The 18,090-nt window shown below is 40.4% G+C and overlaps 2 protein-coding genes across 2 annotated transcripts; both read right to left on the bottom strand.

The window, feature by feature from the left end:
• Positions 1 to 2,642: 2,642 nt before the first annotated feature.
• On the bottom strand, positions 2,643 to 13,155 carry syt19 (synaptotagmin XIX). The gene is made up of 9 exons (XM_058076507.2): positions 12,847 to 13,155; positions 10,982 to 11,205; positions 10,813 to 10,883; positions 7,966 to 8,037; positions 7,417 to 7,596; positions 6,059 to 6,208; positions 5,166 to 5,285; positions 3,584 to 3,695; positions 2,643 to 3,506 (listed from the first exon to the last, which is right to left on the bottom strand). The coding sequence occupies exons 2-9, from the start codon at positions 11,184 to 11,186 to the stop codon at positions 3,199 to 3,201; spliced, it is 1,218 nt and encodes a 405-aa protein (XP_057932490.2). The 5' UTR covers positions 11,187 to 11,205; positions 12,847 to 13,155; the 3' UTR covers positions 2,643 to 3,198.
• Positions 13,156 to 13,487: 332 nt separating this feature from the next.
• Positions 13,488 to 17,804, bottom strand: LOC131131637 (C-signal). The gene is made up of 6 exons (XM_058076509.2): positions 17,555 to 17,804; positions 16,035 to 16,086; positions 15,717 to 15,904; positions 14,174 to 14,344; positions 13,963 to 14,073; positions 13,488 to 13,859 (listed from the first exon to the last, which is right to left on the bottom strand). Exons 1-6 carry the CDS (start codon positions 17,705 to 17,707, stop codon positions 13,746 to 13,748), a joined length of 789 nt encoding a protein of 262 aa, XP_057932492.2. The 5' UTR covers positions 17,708 to 17,804; the 3' UTR covers positions 13,488 to 13,745.
• Positions 17,805 to 18,090: the final 286 nt, after the last annotated feature.

The following is an 18,090-nucleotide window of genomic DNA, read 5'->3' as shown; positions in this document are numbered from 1 at the left end:
AGCGAGCTAAGTGTCAAAAGTAAGCTAGCTAAGTGTCAAAATGGAAGCTCATTCGGCGAAATAATGTTAAAAATAAAAATGTTGCTGTAGCATGGTTGATATGCACCTCACATTATATATCAATGGTGAGGGTTGTTGGTTTATAAAAAAATTAATACAATAGACATAATAAGTGGGTCCCATACGTGCGCCAGCTAGCAGGTGTCAAAAGTAAGCTAGCTAAGTGTCAAAATGGCAGCTCATTCGGCGAAATAATGTTAAGAATAAAAATAAAAATATTGCTGTAACATGGTTAATATGCACCTCACATTATATATCAATGGTGAGGGTTGTGGGTTTATAAAAAAAAATAAAAACAATAAACAAAATAAATGGGTCCCATAGTGTAGTAATGTGTCTCTCCACAGATAAGAGAAATGATTCCCAGCATGCTTTGCTGATCTGTTTGAGAGTTTAGTGTTTTATTAATTTACATTTTACTTTTTCTAATATATTCCTATATCCCTAAATGAGAGCAAAGTGTTTAGTCCCCCATGTTATCATCCTCGAGATGCCTTCCATCCATTTTCTATATCACTTCATGAGTGAGCTGGAGCCTATCCCAGCTGATTTACTAGGATTAATCACACAGAGGACTGGCGACCAGTCCAGGTTCATTCATTTTCTACCGCTTTTTCCTCACGAGGGTTGCAGGGGGTGCTGGAGCCTATCCCAGCTGTCGTCGGGCGAGAGGCGGGTTAAACCCTGGACTGGTCGCCAGCCAATCACAGGGCACAAATAGACAAACAACCATTCATACTCACATTCATACCTATGGACAATTTGGAGTCGCCAATTAACCTAGCATGTTTTTGGAATGTGGGAGGAAACCGGAGTACCCAGAGAAAATCCCGGGAGAACATGCAAACTCCACACAGAGATGGCCAAGGGTGGAATTGAACCCTGGTCTCCTAGCTGTGAGGTCTGCGAGCTAACCACTCGGTCCGCCGTGCCGCCTCCAGTCCAGGTTGTATGAACCTAACTGCCATGTGATAGGATCCAGCATCCAGCACCCTAGTGGAGATAAGCACCATAAAAAAATGGATGGATAATCACACAAAGATGCTCCAACTGTGAGCCTAACATGCTAACCACTTGTTCACTCTGCAGCCCGCTTTGACACAGTCAATTTACTTGCATAGAGTGAGATGAGATTTAATTTAATTTAAAATTGACTTCAGAGTTTCCAATGTACTTCGGACTTAAACTTAAATTCAAACTGAAATGACGCTCCTCACACAAGAAGAAAACTTACCAAACTTCTGGGTCAGCCTTCTAAAGAACTGCTGACTATGCATTCTCACACCTGTCTCCAATAAAAAAAGGCGCTGGAAATAGCTGCTGAACAAATGTGAATTAGTAAGTGAATACACACACATGTACTCGGGTTTCTGTAATAGTCTGTGAACCCCGCTGTCCATCAAGGGGGCACATTTGGTGTCTTCGCCTGTCTTGTCTCTACATCCATAATATTCAGCCTTGTGCATATTTCTCTCTTTCCATTTTTACAAAAAAAATGGTGTCAACATGCTGCGACCGAGTCTGTGGTGAAGCTAGTTGCTAGCTGGCTAATAGCTAGCTAAGTGTCAAAAGTAAGATAGCTAAGTGTCAAAATGGCAGCTCATTTGGCGAAATAATGTTAAGAATAAAAATTTAAATATTGCTGTAACATGGTTAATATGCACCTCACATTATATATCGATGGTGAGGGTTGTGGGTTTATTAAAAAATATAAATACAATAGACATAATAAGTGGGTCCCATACGTGTGCCAGCTAGCAGGTGTCAAAAGTAAGCTAGCTAAGTGTCAAAATGACAGCTCATTCGGCGAAATAATGTTAAGAATAAAAATAAAAATATTGCTGTAACATGGTTAATATGCACCTCACATTATATATCAATGGTGAGGGTTGTGGGTTTATTAAAAAATATAAATACAATAGACATAATAAGTGGGTCCCATACGTGCGCCAGCTAGCAGGTGTCAAAAGTAAGCTAGCTAAGTGTCAAAATGACAGCTCATCGGCAAAATAATGTTAAGAATAAAAATTAAAATATTGCTGTAACATGGTTAATATGCACCTCACATTATATATCAATGGTGAGGGTTGTGGGTTTATTAAAAAATATAAATACAATAGACATAATAAGTGGGTCCCATACGTGCGCCAGCTAGCAGGTGTCAAAAGTAAGCTAGCTAAGTGTCAAAATGGCAGCTCACATTTGGTGTCTTTGCCTGTCTCGTCTCTACAGCCATAATATTCAACCTTGTGCATATTTCTCTCTTTCCATTTTTACGAAAAAAATGGTGTCAACATGCTGCGACCGAGTCTGTGGTGAAGCTAGTTGCTAGCTGGCTAATAGCTAGCTAAGTGTCAAAATGGCAGCTCATTCGGCAAAATAATGTTAAGAATAAAAATTAAAATATTGCTGTAACATGGTTAATATGCACCTCACATTATATATCAATGGTGAGGGTTGTGGGTTTATTAAAAAATATAAATACAATAGACATAATAAGTGGGTCCCATACGTGCGCCAGCTAGCAGGTGTCAAAAGTAAGCTAGCTAAGTGTCAAAATGGCAGCTCACATTTGGTGTCTTTGCCTGTCTTGTCTCTACAGCCATAATATTCAGCCCTGTGCATATTTCTCTTTCCATTTTTACGAAAAAAATGATGTCAACACAACCTCTAAAAACTGGACATGCACGGCAAGGTATGAGTTCCTTAAATTGACTTTAATATGCATTTCTAGTGATCATGTGACACATAGTGTACTATATTAAGGATTCTGTAATGTTACAGTTCCATCAGCAAAACTGAAAATATGTAAAGTGCACAATGTGGTGCTGAAAACAGCAAATAACATCAAAATATTAATATTGATTCCAGTGTAGAATAAGTAATAAAACCCCTTAAGCCCCTAGATGGCAGCACAGGCTTGTCAAATAAGACATAACCCAGTTCATATTGTCTTGGATTGGATGGCGACTAGTACAGAGTCTACCCTGCTCAGCTGGGATAAGCTCCAGCATACTACCACAACACTAGTGAGCATAAATAGCATAGAAAATAAATGGATGAATTATTGTAGACTTGAGTATGGACTACATTATTTACTCATTTTAAAAATAACTTACAAGAATTTGAGCCAGTTACTCAGATAAGAAGAGCATGCCACATCGCTATTGGCTGGCGAGCCGAGCGGATCATAAGACCCCAGTGCTTGTCTTCTGAATGTTTGTCTTTCTTCACCACCAACTGTCCGATCAGATGTTTGGATGGTTTCCAACTTGAGTGAGTCTCAAAAATAGAGACCAAAATTTTACACTGTTGTAGATCAAAATCTGGCAAGGAGAATACGAGAACCTCATTAAAAACGGTCATCGTCCCATGTTCCATCGCGGAGGTTTTCTGGTACTTCAACTTGCAGCGGTTGCACTGCACAGTGATCCTTGCATACAAAGCTGTACAACGTAAAGAAATGAGAAATTAAACGATCAAACATGGACTCAGTTTTTTTGTGCAGATGTGTGATATGAACCTGCATCCATGTGGGGCTCCTTGTGGACTGTTCGAACCTTTAACACTCCAACCTCAAGTCTCTGAGAAGTTGGGAGTAACTTAAGTGACAAAAGCACCTCTCCTACAAGATCCTATCGGTTAAGAGAATAAACACAAAAGACATTGCAATTAAACATTAACCTTTGTTTACATTCAACTTCGATCTACCCTGTAGAAAGAATGCCTTTTAATTACGGTTCAAGTATATCAAATCAAATCAACTTTATTTGTAGAGCACTTTTCCTGCAAGGACATGCAACACAAAGTGCTTTACAGAATTAAAAACAATTACCACAATTAAAAAGAAAATTACAAAGAAAGCCCCTCCCTCCATACTAGGCACACACACACACACACACACACACAATCACACACAGTAGGGAGACATGGCATGGCACTGAGGTTCAAGGAAACGCCACCTTTGGGGCCGTCCACACTGGGAGGAGCCGCAGGCCATGCCATCGGGGGACCAGCACCTGGGCCCCCTGACTCCGACAGACGGGCGGACCCCCACATCAAAGGGAGGAAACCCCCGCCGTCCGGGTCGAAGGGACCCAAGGACAGCACCCCTAAGCAGCACAGCCCCCGACACAGCCCCCAATGTGGAGGACCCCCCCTGAGGAAACATTGGAGTTAAAAGCTAAAGACTAAGAGCATAAAATAGGACTAAAAAGATTTTTTTTTTTTTAAGTTTAAAATATTAGTTGGGGCGGCACGGCGGTCTAGTGGTTAGCGCGCAGACCTCACAGCTAGGAGACCAGGGTTCAATCCCACCCTCGGCCATCTCTGTGTGGAGTTTGCATGTTCTCCCCGTGCATGCGTGGGTTTTCTCCGGGTACTCCGGTTTCCTCCCACATTCCAAAAACATGCTAGGTTAATTAGCGACTCCAAATTGTCCATAGGTATGAATGTGAGTGTGAATGGTTGTTTGTCTATATATGCCCTGTGATTGGCTGGCGACCAGTCCAGGGTGTACCCTGCCTCTCGCTCAAAGACAGCTGGGATGGGCTCCAGCACCCCCCGCGACCCTCGTGAGGATAAGCGGTAGAAAATGAATGAATGAATGAATGAATGCAGCAGCAGGACAAACTATAATGATCCCACAAAGGGAGAAGCACACACCTGAACTAAATACACACTGAAATTAGGGACAGGTGTGGGTGATTAGGGCAACCAAGGCAGACACAGGAAAACAGGAAGTCCAATACAAAATAAGAGCGTGCAAAACGGAAACCAAAGCCTAAGAAGGTAACTCAAAACTCAAACTGTCACGTGGGAACCCACACAGGGCGTGACATTAATGTTCTTTTAAAAATATCAACAGTCTCTGCAGTCCTGAGGCTCTCCGGCAGGCTGTTCCACACGTGGGGGCCATAGTGGCTAAATGCTGCCTCACCGTGGGTTTTTGTTCTGGGTTTTGGTATTGTTAAAAGGCCAGTGCCGGAGTACCGCAGGGTCCGCGGGGGTTGATATGGTAAAAGCAGATCAGATAAATAAGAAGGTCCAAGACTGTTAAAAAATAAATTCTGAAGCGGACTATGTAGTCTTTTTTTTTTTTTTACCTTCCTGGGACTGTGAAGTTTTCCCTTCAGCTCCAGAGGGTAAGAAATATTGAATTGCCCCAGGGATGTCCTCACCTCTCCCAATGCTGTGTGTCTGGAGTATTTATCATAGTCTCTTACCTGACAGAAACAGACAAAAAGAGGTCATATACACATACAGTAAAGTCTCGTTATATCGATATTGTCGGGAGTCTGAAAAAATATCGATATAACCGGACTGTCGATATATCCGACGAACTGCATTTATTTGTACGCTTGTGTCTTCGTTGGAATAGGTGTGTATGCTATGTCAGTTGGTTCTTCTGTTGCAGGCATGTGTTTGGCCAGCTATGTGGGGCGGGTTGAGCATGACCTGTGAACCAGGAAGTGCGGGAATCGGTGTGTGTGCTGTGCTCTGGTGGTGGAAGTGTGAAAAATAAAGTTGAGTGGAAGCAGCCGTTCGCCGTGTTCTTTTTTGGTATTGAAATACTTAAGCAAAGATTGATTTAAGCTGCTTTTGTATCGATATAAGCAGACCAAATTGGCTGGCGGGAGATGAAAAGGGCATCGTAGTAACCGGATTATCATAATAACCGGGTATCGTACTAACGGAACTAATTATATCATAAAAGACTAGAAATTTGCCGGGAAATGAAAATAGTATCGTAATAAGCAGTACTTCGATATAACCGATATTGATATAATGAGACTTTACTGTATATGTTACACTTGTTATGGTATTAAAGTGAATAATATGCAAAGTCATACAAATATGAAAGTTTTTAGGTTATAATTTTCAGTGTATTACTGCTTTGATCTGTATTAAAACTTGCTGAACGGAGCAAACTACAGCAAGAAATGTTTTCTCTAGTCATAAATGAAATAATTTACTGTAATGCGTTTGGATACAGAACCTCCATCCTGAGGTGAATGTGATTCAGCTCCTTTTCATCATGCAGAATACAGCTGAACTGGTCTCCAAACAAGGGGTTACAGGTTCCTTTCACAATGCGAGTCTGGAAGTCCTGCAGCACTGTGCATAGGGCTGGTGGTGTCCCTCCTTCCTAATAGGATCAGAGTAGTAATCCATAGTAGCTTTAGTACAAGGTTGTGGTTTGGTAGTTGGAGAAGAAACATTTACATCCTTTTAAGCACAAAATTAATCATATTCTGGCCAAATTTTGAAGTTGAATGAGTTTGTTTAATGGACAGAAAAAGACACAGGAGAGTGAAAAATTTAATTTAAAAAATCAGATTCTATGTTTTTTTTAAAGGTAATTAACCATGATTAATCAACATTTCGAACAATGAAACATTACTTTTTTTACTGTTATGAACAGAAAAAGTGGTATGACAGGTGAACCAACAATTTATTCTTATCCTCATGAGCATCGCGAGGGGTGCTGGTGGCCAGCCAATCACAGGGCACATATAGACAAACAACCATTCACACTCACATTCATACCTATGGACAATTTGGAGTCGCCAATTAGCCTAGCATGTTTTTGGAATGTGGGAGGAAACCGGAGAAAGCCCTCCCATGCACGGGGAGAACATGAAAACTCCACACAGAGATGGCAGAGGAATTGAACTCGGGTCTTCTAGCTGTGAGGCCTTCATGCTAATCACTCGTCCGCTGTGCAGCCCCATGTGTTTACATTCATTCATTAATTCATTCATTCATTTTCTATCGCTTATCCTCACGAGGGTCACGGGGTGTGTGCTTCAGCCTATCCCAGCTGTCTATGGGCGAGAGGTGGGGTACACCCTGGACTGGTCACCAGCCAATCACAGGGCACATATAGACAAACAACCATTCACACTCACATTCATACCTATGGACAATTTGGAGTCGCCAATTAACCTAGCATGTTTTTGGAATGTGGGAGGAAACCGGAGTACCTGGAGAAAACCCACGCATGCATGGGGAGAACATGCAAACTCCACACAGAGATGGCCGAGGGTGGGATTGAACTCGGGTCTCCTAGCTGTGAGGTCTGCATGCTAAACACTTGTCCGCCGTGCAGCCCCAACAATTTATATCAAGCTTTTCTGTTATTCCACCCTCGGCCATCTCTGTGTGGAGTTTGCATGTTCTCCCTGTGCATGTGTGGTTTTTCTCCGGGTACTCACGGCATGTAAATTGAGTGTTATTGGAGGATTCTGATTTTTTTTAGAGGGCTATATGGCGGAATAGAGGAATCCCATTACAGACATTATTAGCTGCCTTGTGCTAGTGCCTCACATGAGGATAGTATATTTCACAAATTACCCCATCTTCAATGCAACGCTCCCCCTTCTCAGATCCTTTCCACAGGAGCTTCAGTTGGACAAAAAGCTGGAGGCTGCTGATCTGACTTTGTTGCTGAAGCCCCTCGACCTCCAAGACTGTAACCACGAGCTGACGCTGCTGCTGGTCAAAGTAGACGGAGTAGTGGAGCCATCCTTTAACCTGGTGGAGGAGATAGACAAACCTTAAACTATATTAGGAAAGCAGGAAGTGAACAAATGTAACAGTTACTGATTGTAAAAGTACCAATGGAGGGGTAGGATTTAATAAGCTTTGCTTCTTCCTACTCCTTTTGGACATGTGGAACTGTGAACTGATTATGTGATGCATTCAATTGTAATCTGATGCATGTTCAAATGAAATTAAACCATTACCATTACCAGAGATAGATGGATGAAAAGAAAATATACTTTATGGCTGTACACTGTTAAACAATTTCTCTCAACAGGATGAATGCAATTGTTTTAAACAGGGCAAAATAATAATAATAATAAACAAATTGAGTATAAAATGTGGTTTACTGTTACAGACTTTATCATCCGCTGCTTCCTGGCCGGGTCCCAAGGAGTTCCGAGATAAGATGTCTGCATCAACATCCTCCACCTGCAAAGTGTGCACACACATTCAACTTTTATTATTGGTTTTGGCATGTCTTAACAGTCCTTTGTTTAAACAAATATGCTCATTACTATGTGTGCACACAGAAACCTTTCCCTGCTCAATGCATCTTTTTTGGCTACAGCTTTGACACAAACGTGAATAAAACCACCTCTGAATTCCAAAGTGTTTTCTTTTCAGAATAAAACACTCATGGATATGATCATTCATTCATTTTCTACTGCTTTTCCTCACAAGGGTCGCGGGTGGTGCTGGAGCCTATCCCAGCTGTCTTTGGGTGAGAGGCGGGGTACACCCTGGACTGGTGGCCAGCCATTCACAGGGCACATATAGACAAAGAACCATTCACACTCACATTCATACCTATGGACAATTTGGAGTCGCCAATTAACCTAGCATGTTTTTGGAATGTGTGAGGAAACCGGAATGAGCATGTAAACTCCACACAGAGATGGCCGAGGGTGGAATTGAACTTGGGTATCATAGCTGTGAGGCCTGCACGCTAACCACTTGATCACCATGCAGCCCAAAGATACATTATTTGTTCTAAATCAACTTCATCACATTGTTTTGTGTGTATTCATTCATTCTCTGCCGCTTATCGCATGGGTGCTGGAGCCTATCCCAGCTGTCTTTGGACCAATCACAAACAACCATTCACACTCACATTCATACCTATGGACAATTTGGAGTCAACAATTAACCTAGCATGTTTTTGGAATGTGGGAGGAAACCGGAGTACCCGGAGAAAACCCACGCATGCACGGGGAGAACATGCAAACTCCACACAGAGATGGCCAAGGGTGGAATTGAACCCTGGTCTCCTAGCTGTGAGGTCTGTCCGCTAACCACTCGACCGCTGTGCCGCCCGGATGTGATCATGAATAGTTCAAAACATTAAGTCACATTAAGCTGACTAGTCATTGCATTGCATCACAAAAACTCCCAATTCATGTTTCTGTTGCTTACTGTCATGGAGTCTGCTCAACCTGGTTGTCGTAACAACTTCCCCTTTTTGCTTGTTGTCTTTCTAACATGGTGAATTCTCATGTACATAAGCCTCTCACATGATCACCGTCAAACGTGCTGTGCTCCACCCCGCTGCTATGAATAATTTTGTTGAACCAATATTTCCAAGTCACGGCATGCAGTAGCTTGAAGCAAGACGTAAAGTTTGAAGTGTCAACATAAGTTTCCACTTTGCCATGATATTTAGCACAGTCTCTTTTAGAGCTTCTATACAGTATCTACTACAGAAAAACTCTAAGAATTAAATAAATATTTATAATGCCATTGATACAGTGGCATTTTATATAAGGAAAAATGGTGAGTCATTAACTACTTAACTAGACTAAATACTGTGCCAAGAAAATGTAAGTCCTCTCTCTTCCTGTTTGATAAGTCTAATATTTCTTCATAACAAATCAAATGAATGCTATATATATCATTATATATATCACTATATTGACACTTACTATGGTACCCATTATGTCATTGGATGCTCATATTAGCGAGTACTTCGGTACGTGACAAAAAATGTAAAAAAAAAAAAAATTAAAATTTATAAAAGCTTAAACTGAAAAAAAATTAATAAATGAATAAATACAAAATAATAATAAAAAATAAAAAAATATTTTTAATCTAATAATTTTATCTAATAATATTTTTTAATCTATAATAACAATTAAAAAAAATAAATTATATTAGGAAAGCAGGAAGAGAACAAATGTAAGTTACTGATTGTAAAACCAGATGGAGGGGTAGGATTTAATAAGCTTTGCTTCTTCCTACTCCTTTTGGACATGTGGAACTGTGAACTGATTATGTGATGCATTCAATTGTAATCTGATGCATGTTCAAATGAAATAAAACCATTAGCAACCATTACCAATGCAGAAAGTAACCTACCTACAACACTATACTGGGTATACAAACATATACAATATCAATACGCAATACCCATGCCAAAAAAAAACACCCTTGTAGTCCCACCACAAGGCATACTGGGTAACATGTGGTACTCTTTTTTTCCAACATTTTGCAATGTTTTGTTGCATTTTTGCTAGATTGCAAAATATGTTGAGGAGATGTCAAAGGAGTGAACACATTCTTGACATCAAATGTTTTATTGTTCTTAGTTCATATTGTGGGCGGCACGGCGGTCGAGTGGTTAGTGCGCAGACCTCACAGCTAGGAGACCAGGGTTCAATTCCACCCTCTGCCATCTCTGTGTGGAGTTTGCGTGTTCTCCCCGTGCATGCGTGGGTTTTCTCCGGGTACTCCGGTTTCCTCCCACATTCCAAAAACATGCTAGGTTAATTGGCGACTCCAAATTGTCCATAGGTATGAATGTGAGTGTGAATGGTTGTTTGTCTATATGTGCCCTGTGATTGGCTGGCGACCAGTCCAGGGTGTACCCCGCCTCTCGCCCGAAGACAGCTGGGATAGGCTCGTGAGGAAAAGTGGTAGAAAATGAATGAATGAGTTCATACTGTTGTTGCAGATGGAAGACCCAGCATGCCTTGCGGGTATCTGGAAATAACAGTTTTATGTGTTATGTATAGCACTTAGTTTACATTTATGTGATGTGTTACCTGTGGATGTGTTGTGTTTTTGTTAAGTTTACATAGCCACCATGGCGAGCCCTTCAATGTGGGAGGGGCATACCCTTAGTCCCCCCCCTGCCCCAGACCCACCCCACATTGACATCAATATCACCAAACATGTTTTTTTTATAATTTTCCAGTAATAACTTCTCACCTTAATAGCTGGGATTCCTTTGTATTGTCGGGTTTGAGATCTGACATCCGAGTTTAGCAACTCACCATTCACTATATGAAAGATCAAACAAAATTTTTTTTTTGTTGTTACTCAAATACATGAAATATATACCTCTTCAATGGAATGCTTGGACATGATCTGCGGTCACCTGCTTCATGGCGGGCAGTGGTGCTGCGTTGGCGTTTGAAGCATTTAAAAGCCTGCCAGGCTAAAATTCCCAATGCGACCAGGAGAAGAGAGACTGACAAACCCAGGATGCTGTATTTCACTGCAGCTGAGAAGGGAAAACTCAAGGCTGCAGCCGATGTCAACTGCCTGGCAGAGGCAAGGTCGCCCGCTGGAAGGACCATCATTTTTGTACCTCCATGTGATCTGGAGATGAATAAAAACACAAATGTGAGGACTCAGGGGCAGAAGATAACTTTTAGTGTAAGTAACATACTTTATTCTAAGAAGAAAACTTTTTGAATTTTTTGAATTTATAACAGTACGCTAGGTGCCCTAAATATTGTATATGCATACTTTTTATTTATTAGCAATCAGGCACTCATAAAAACACTCCTGCTCAAAATGTTAAGACCAGTTGAAAAACTGCAAGCATTTACATTTTGGAGAAAGCAATTTCTTGCAAAGAACCAATTAAGTGGTAATAAATTGAAATAGATTGAAATAATCAACTGATCAAAAGTTTACTATAACATGCAGGATGGTCCAAAAGAATGACGTTCATTCATTCATTTTCTTCCATTTTATCCCAGCTGTCTTCGGTCGAGAGGCGGGGTACACCCTGGACTGGTGGCCAGCCAATCACAGGGCACATATAGACAAACAACCATTCACACTCACATTCATACCTATGGACAATTTGGAGTCGCTAATTAACCTAGCATGTTTTTGGAATGTGGGAGGAAACCGGAATGAGCATGTAAACTCCACACAGAGATGGTCGAGGGTGAAATTGAACTTGGGTCTCCTCGGTGTGAGGCCTGCACGCTAACCACTTGTCCACCATGCAGCCCAAAGATACATTATTACCTGGAGAAAACCCATGCATGCACGGGGAGAACATGCAAACTCCACACAAAGATGCCCGCAGGTGGAATCGAACACGGGTCTCCTAGCTGTAAGGTCTGTGCGCTAACCACTCGACCACCGTGCAGCAAAAGAGTGACGTTATTTCTCTAAAATAAGTCCTTTTTTCGGACTATGAACCGCAGCAAAAAAGCCAGTCTTTACCACACAGACGAGGGCCTTCAGTCATGACGTTGCAGGCCCACTGAAGGGAAACGCATCATGATGGCGGCCACTCCACTGTGCTATGTGGAAAACAACTAAGGTGGGATCTCCTTTGCATGCCAGTAACATTTTTTTTAATCAGAGAATGACCCATATTTAATGCTCTCAGGCAAATTCCAATATATTACAGACAATATATTGATTTGAGAATTAATTTCAGAGCATTAAGAGCTGGTATAGGAATTATCAATATTTCAGTATATATCACAGCTAGGAGACTAGGGTTCAATTCCACCCTCAGCCATCTCTGTGTGGAGTTTGCATGTTCTCCCCGTGAATGCGTGGGTTTTCTCCGGGTACTCCGGTTTTCTCCCACATTCCAAAAACATGCTAGGTTAATTGGCGACTCCAAATTGTCCATAGGTATGAATGTGAGTGTGAATGGTTGTTTGTCTATATGTGCCCTGTGATTGTATATCACTCCGTACATCACTAATCCAAGAGTGTAAAATGTTTTGACCAGGAGTGTAGGAGGAACTTAATAATGATAAGAAAAAAAAACTTACTCAACATTTACTTACCAAAATTTACATTTACTTTACTTACCAAAGTAAAGGAAGATTTTAAAATAAATAGCACCTTCCTATGATTGTACAATGTACACACATTAGCTCAGATATCATAAACCACTTTAAGAAAGAAGAAAAGATTAAGCTGAATTACGTCATATATCATGTCAGCAATTTTTTATAAAAATACACACATACGAGTACTTACGTAAATAGTCTTCAGGGACCTAACTCATTCACTCCTCTGTTGCTGTCAATCCATGCTCAAAATCCACAACATTATGAGTAAATTAATGTACTTTTCCTATAAAGTATTGAAAAAAGTTCCTCGTTCTTTGACACTGTAGGTACACTCCTATGGTACAAGATCTTCACACGCAAAAAATGACAGTGCATGACTTCCTGCTCACTCTTCTGGACAAACTAGTTAGTTTAGATTTTAATGATGTCTTAAGAAGCTCAACCAAACTTGATTGCTGCACTGTTTTTTCCCCTTAAAAGACTTTTTAGAACTCCTGGTACTGATTGATCATATTTACTCCAAAATATCTATATTTTCTTGTTGTATTCTAATGTGCCATACAGTCCTTCTGGAGTACTAGTACTGTGTACCTTTTCATAAATCTAATTAAACATGAATCTATATGACTTGTGATTTAGTAATTAAGTGCTTTGATGACATGCAATGAATGGGTTTAAAGTCCTCTGCCTTTTTGCTTTCTTACAGTAAGTCTTAATTATTTACACTGTTACTGACTGGACTCAAATGTCTGTCACTCAAGGGCAAAGCTTCTTGAGGCTTTATTGACTCTTTTGAGCCATCTACTGGACAAAAAGTGTAACGCAGGCAATGGTGTTACAATGGTATTGTTTTATTTGAATGATGATGTCAGTACAGTAATTGTAATTTTTAAAAATTATATTGCACACCTGGACTCTAACCTATTGTGATATTGATCCAACAATGAATTTGAGTATATTTGCAAATTTGATGATTTTTTTTTAATCAAAAGATTTTTTTTTTCTAATTTTTCTATTAAAATAATTTCAAATAACTTGTCCAACTCACTCAATAAGATTGCAATCCTTTCAAAAATATAATCAGAATCACCAAGGCAATGGCTCTCCTGTGTAGTTCACAAATGAACCGTGATGTTTCTCACTTAGTCCACCAAGAACAGACAAAAGAGAAGAAACACTCTCTTCCGGACTCAGTGGAGCCTGGAAAACAAAACACTATTAGCATATTATGTATTATTATTATTCAGGCTGTCATCTGCGTGAGTGTCAAGTGCTGGTGTGAGTTAACTTCTTTGGTCTGTACCTGAGAACCACCCATGTCGGTGCGGACCCAGCCTGGGTGTACAGCCACACAAAGAATGCCATCAGGTTCTAGATCTACTGCCAAACACCGGCTCACCATGTTGAGGGCACTCTAAATGTATAAGAACACATTTGTCAGGTGGTAAGAAAAAAAAATGTGTCTCTATAATCGACATTTTGTCACATTCAGTGTTTAAATCAGCGTGACTAACCTTAGATGTTCGATAGGGGTACCAGTTGAAGTTGTTCATCTGCTCTGCACTTACGAGCTCTATGGAGCCAAGTAGAGAAGACATGTTAACGACAGCCGCTCTCTGGATGCTCATGCTCACCGCACCACGTGGTGCTCTGGATGCAGCTTGCTTCAGCAGCGGAAGGAATGCCTGTCATGGGTAGAAACAGAACAAAACACTCGTGTTTTGTTTATATTATAATCCTAATATACAGTGGTGTGAAAAATGTGTTTGTCACATGGTGATTTTTCCACATATAAATATATATTATTCATTCATTCATTTTCTACCACTTATCCTCACGAGGGAGCCTATCCTAGCTGTCTTCGGGCGAGAAGCGGGGTACACCCTGGACTGGTGGCCAGCCAATCACAGGGCACATATAGACAAACAACCATTCACACTCACATTCATACCTATGGACAATTTGGAGTCAACAATTAACCTAGCATGTTTTTGGAATGTGGGAGGAAACCGGAGTACCCGGAGAAAACCCACGCATGCACGGGGAGAACATACAAACTCCACACAGAAATGGCCGAGGGTGGAATTGAACCCGGGTCTCCTAGCTGTGAGGTCTGTGCGCTAACCACACGACCACCATGCAGCCCTAAAATATATCACAATGGTGATAAATAATAATAGAGATAAACATAAAATGACACCATTGATTTATATTTACTCATATGTATCTTTTCTGTTGTTACCAAATCACATTATTTCTGTTTACTTATTATCAAAACATCTTTTTAATATGACAATTTCATGTGTAACATTTGGAACAACAAAATGCAGTAATATCATCTGCAAATAACACTTTTGTAACTTTAACAGTTTTGGTCCTAGAATTGACCCCTGAGGTACTCCACATATAGTATCTAAACTTGCAGATGTGTGTTCTCCTAGCTTAACATATTGCTTCCTGTTGGATTCAAACCTACAGTACATGGCCCTGTGTGATTTATTTTTGGTGATAAATAACAATGGAGATAAACTTAAAATGACACCATCGATTTGTATTTGCTTGTACGTATTTTTTCTGCTGTTACCAATTAGCATTATTTCTGTTTACTTATTATCAAATCATTTTTTTAATATGACAATTTCATGTGTAACATTTTTAATTATCTCTTCTGTGCGTCTTCCGGAACAAAATGCAGTAGTATCATCTGCAAATAATATCAACTTTAAGTCTTTTGTAACTTTAACAGTTTTGGTCCTAGTATTGACCCCTGGGGTACTCCACACATAGTATCTAAACTTGCAGATGTGTGTTCTCCTAGCTTAACATATTGCTTCCTGTTGGATTCAAACCTACAGTACATGGCCCTGTGTGATTTATTTTTCATGGACTAATATCCAAATTTGATGACCTGAAATGTGAAAAACATGAAAAAATTAATAAATCAGGAAAGAGGCAAACACTTTTTCCCACACCCTTGTATGTACCAAATACGGATAGATGAGTGTCTTCTCCGACTTTAAGCAAAGCCGGATTCAACTTTCAGCGGCTAACTATTACCTTGGTGATCATTAAAGGGGCCACAGCATTAGTATGGAAGTTCTCAATCATCTTCTCAGCAGTAACAGTCTGGAGGTTAGCCACCACGTTGACTCCTGCGTTGTTTATGAGGCAGTTCAGACCTTCCTCCTGCACCAGCTGATGCACCTCCTCCGCACACTTCTGGATACCCTCTTGACTCTGCACATCTGGGTGAATAACATCATCCATTAATCGAGATAAAAGGAAAGATGACAAGGTATCCGTGAAGCTACTTTGGTTGGGAAATTTGGTATTTTGGTGCTCTCATATTGGCATCTCATGGTAATTGGCTCTTACCCAGAGTAATTATGTGGACTTGGGGATGATTCTTCGCCAATTCATTCAGTTTCTATTCAGGAAAAACAACAGCAATAAATCAAACAATTAATATTTTCAGTACAGTTTTTTTTAGTTCGCTTTTATATTTATTTTCATAAATATCCGTGTGTTGTTTACTTGTTCGAATACATTGTATATAAGATAAGATAAGATATGCCTTTATTTGTCCCTCAGTGGGGAAGTTTGCAGTACAGAATCAGTTAAGCAGTACAAAGTACAAAATACACAATATAAAAAAATAAACAATATAAACAACCCAAGTATCAACAAATCAACAATTTTACCCAGAATTATATACAAATACAGTTTGCAGATAATATGAAATGAGATTAAATATATGGGGCTGCACGTTGGATGCACGACCAGGGTTCAATTCCACCCTCGGCCATCTCTGTGTGGTTTGCATGTTCTCGCCGTGTATGCGTGGGGTTTTCTCCGGGTATTCCGGTTTCCTCCCACATTCCAAAAACATGCTAGGTTAATTGGCGACTCCAAATTGCCCATAGGTATGAATGTGAGTGTGAATGGTTGTTTGTCTATATGTGCCCTGTGATTGGCTGGCGACCGGTCCAGGGTGTACCCTGCCTCTTGCCCAAAAACATCTGGGATAGGCTCCAGCACCCCCGCGACCCTCATGAGGAAAAAGCGGTAGAAAATGAATGAATGAATATGGGGCTGCACAGCGGTCGAGTGGTTAGCGCGCAGACCAGGGTTCAATTCCACCCTCGGTCATCTCTGTGTGGAGTTTGCATGTTCTACCCCGTGCATGCGTGGGGTTTTCTCCGGGTATTCCGGTTTCCTCCCACATTCCAAAAACATGCTAGGTTAATTAGTGACTCCAAATTGTCCATAGGTATGAATGTGAGTGTGAATGGTTGTTTGTCTAGTATATGTGCCCTGTGATTGGCTGGCAACCAGTCCAGGGTGTACCCCGCCTCTCGCTCAAAGACAGCTGGGATAGGCTCCAGCACCCCCCATGACCCTTGTGAGGAAAAAGCGGTAGAAAATGAATGAATGAATGAATATTGCACTTAGAGCACTTACTGTAGTGTTAAATTGCATACAAACTAAAGGAATAAGGGTTTTGTGATTTTAAAAAGTTGTTTTTGTTCACTTATTTTGCACAATTGACTATATTGTGCTCAAACAATTGCAGTGTAGCAAGCTTGAGTCACACAAAAAATGTTAAGTGGCTTTAGGTAACACTCTTTAAGCACTTAGTGAACACTACTACAGATTATAGCCTACTAAACAAGAATAAATTCATGCGTTATGCAAAGTTGCATTGTATTACATAGTTGTTGTTTAATATGAAACCGTTTATTTACCTAAAAGCTTTGCACCTGTGTTTTATTGTTGATTCTTGATCAAATAATTAAAGGCATTATTAAAAGTCATCTAATGATTTTAATAACTACAAATTCTATATAAAAGAAGTTACGTAAAGTAACTGGATACTATGAAAAGGTAGTGTTTACCAGCGCGCTGCCGGGGTCTCTGGCAGTGGCTATAATCTTCCCCGGTGAAAATCCTCCGGTTACCAGACTTTCGACCAACTGCAGTCCCAATCCTCGATTCGCTCCCGTTACCATCACGGAACCGCAGTTTTTAAAACATGCGAGACCACTCATTGTTTCGGCTTCTCTGAACCTTGTCGGGATGGAATGTTAGCCAAGGATTCTACGGTTACAGATCTGCGTGGCGCTGAAAATCCGCCATGATGGTGAGCAAAAGAGGTGGGCGGAGCGAGGCGGACAACAGTGTACAATGTAAACACTAGCTTTGACCTGACTATAAAATAAAGTTCTACGCTTTGCATATATTTTATAAGCCGGTTGAATGTAATTTTAACGTACGTTTATGAATATTGGAAGTATTTGCACAATGAAACATGTATTTCAGTAATGTTAATACAAAATCATCACTGACTTGTCATTAATTCAACTAATCAACCAGAGAAACAAATTAGCTTAAAGCTAAATTGTGTAGGAGTCCCTCATTACTTACTTTATGT

The sequence above is a fragment of the Doryrhamphus excisus genome, linkage group LG1, assembly GCF_037039965.1.
Source record: "Doryrhamphus excisus strain RoL-2023G ecotype Guam linkage group LG1, RoL_Dexc_Guam_v1.1, whole genome shotgun sequence".
Lineage (NCBI taxonomy): Eukaryota > Metazoa > Chordata > Actinopteri > Syngnathiformes > Syngnathidae > Doryrhamphus > Doryrhamphus excisus.
Note: the sequence above shows the minus strand (reverse complement) of the source record. Positions and strands in the feature narration are given on the sequence as shown.

Bases quoted from the DNA above. Each gene is read 5' to 3' on its own strand.
- syt19 (XM_058076507.2), bottom strand. From the start codon at position 11,186: ATGATGGTCCTTCCAGCGGGCGACCTTGCCTCTGCCAGGCAGTTGACA. The intron at 10,884-10,981 runs GTGACCGCAGAT...TCTTTCATATAG, and splicing joins CACTGCCCGCCATGAAGCAG to TGAATGGTGAGTTGCTAAAC. The intron at 3,696-5,165 runs GTAAAAAAAAAA...CTTAACCGATAG, and splicing joins AACTTCACAGTCCCAGGAAG to GATCTTGTAGGAGAGGTGCT.
- LOC131131637 (XM_058076509.2), bottom strand. From the start codon at position 17,707: ATGAGTGGTCTCGCATGTTTTAAAAACTGCGGTTCCGTGATGGTAACG. The intron at 14,345-15,716 runs GTAATAGTTAGC...TACCCATGACAG, and splicing joins CCCCTTTAATGATCACCAAG to GCATTCCTTCCGCTGCTGAA. The intron at 13,860-13,962 runs GTACAGACCAAA...TTTGTTTTCCAG, and splicing joins CCGACATGGGTGGTTCTCAG to GCTCCACTGAGTCCGGAAGA.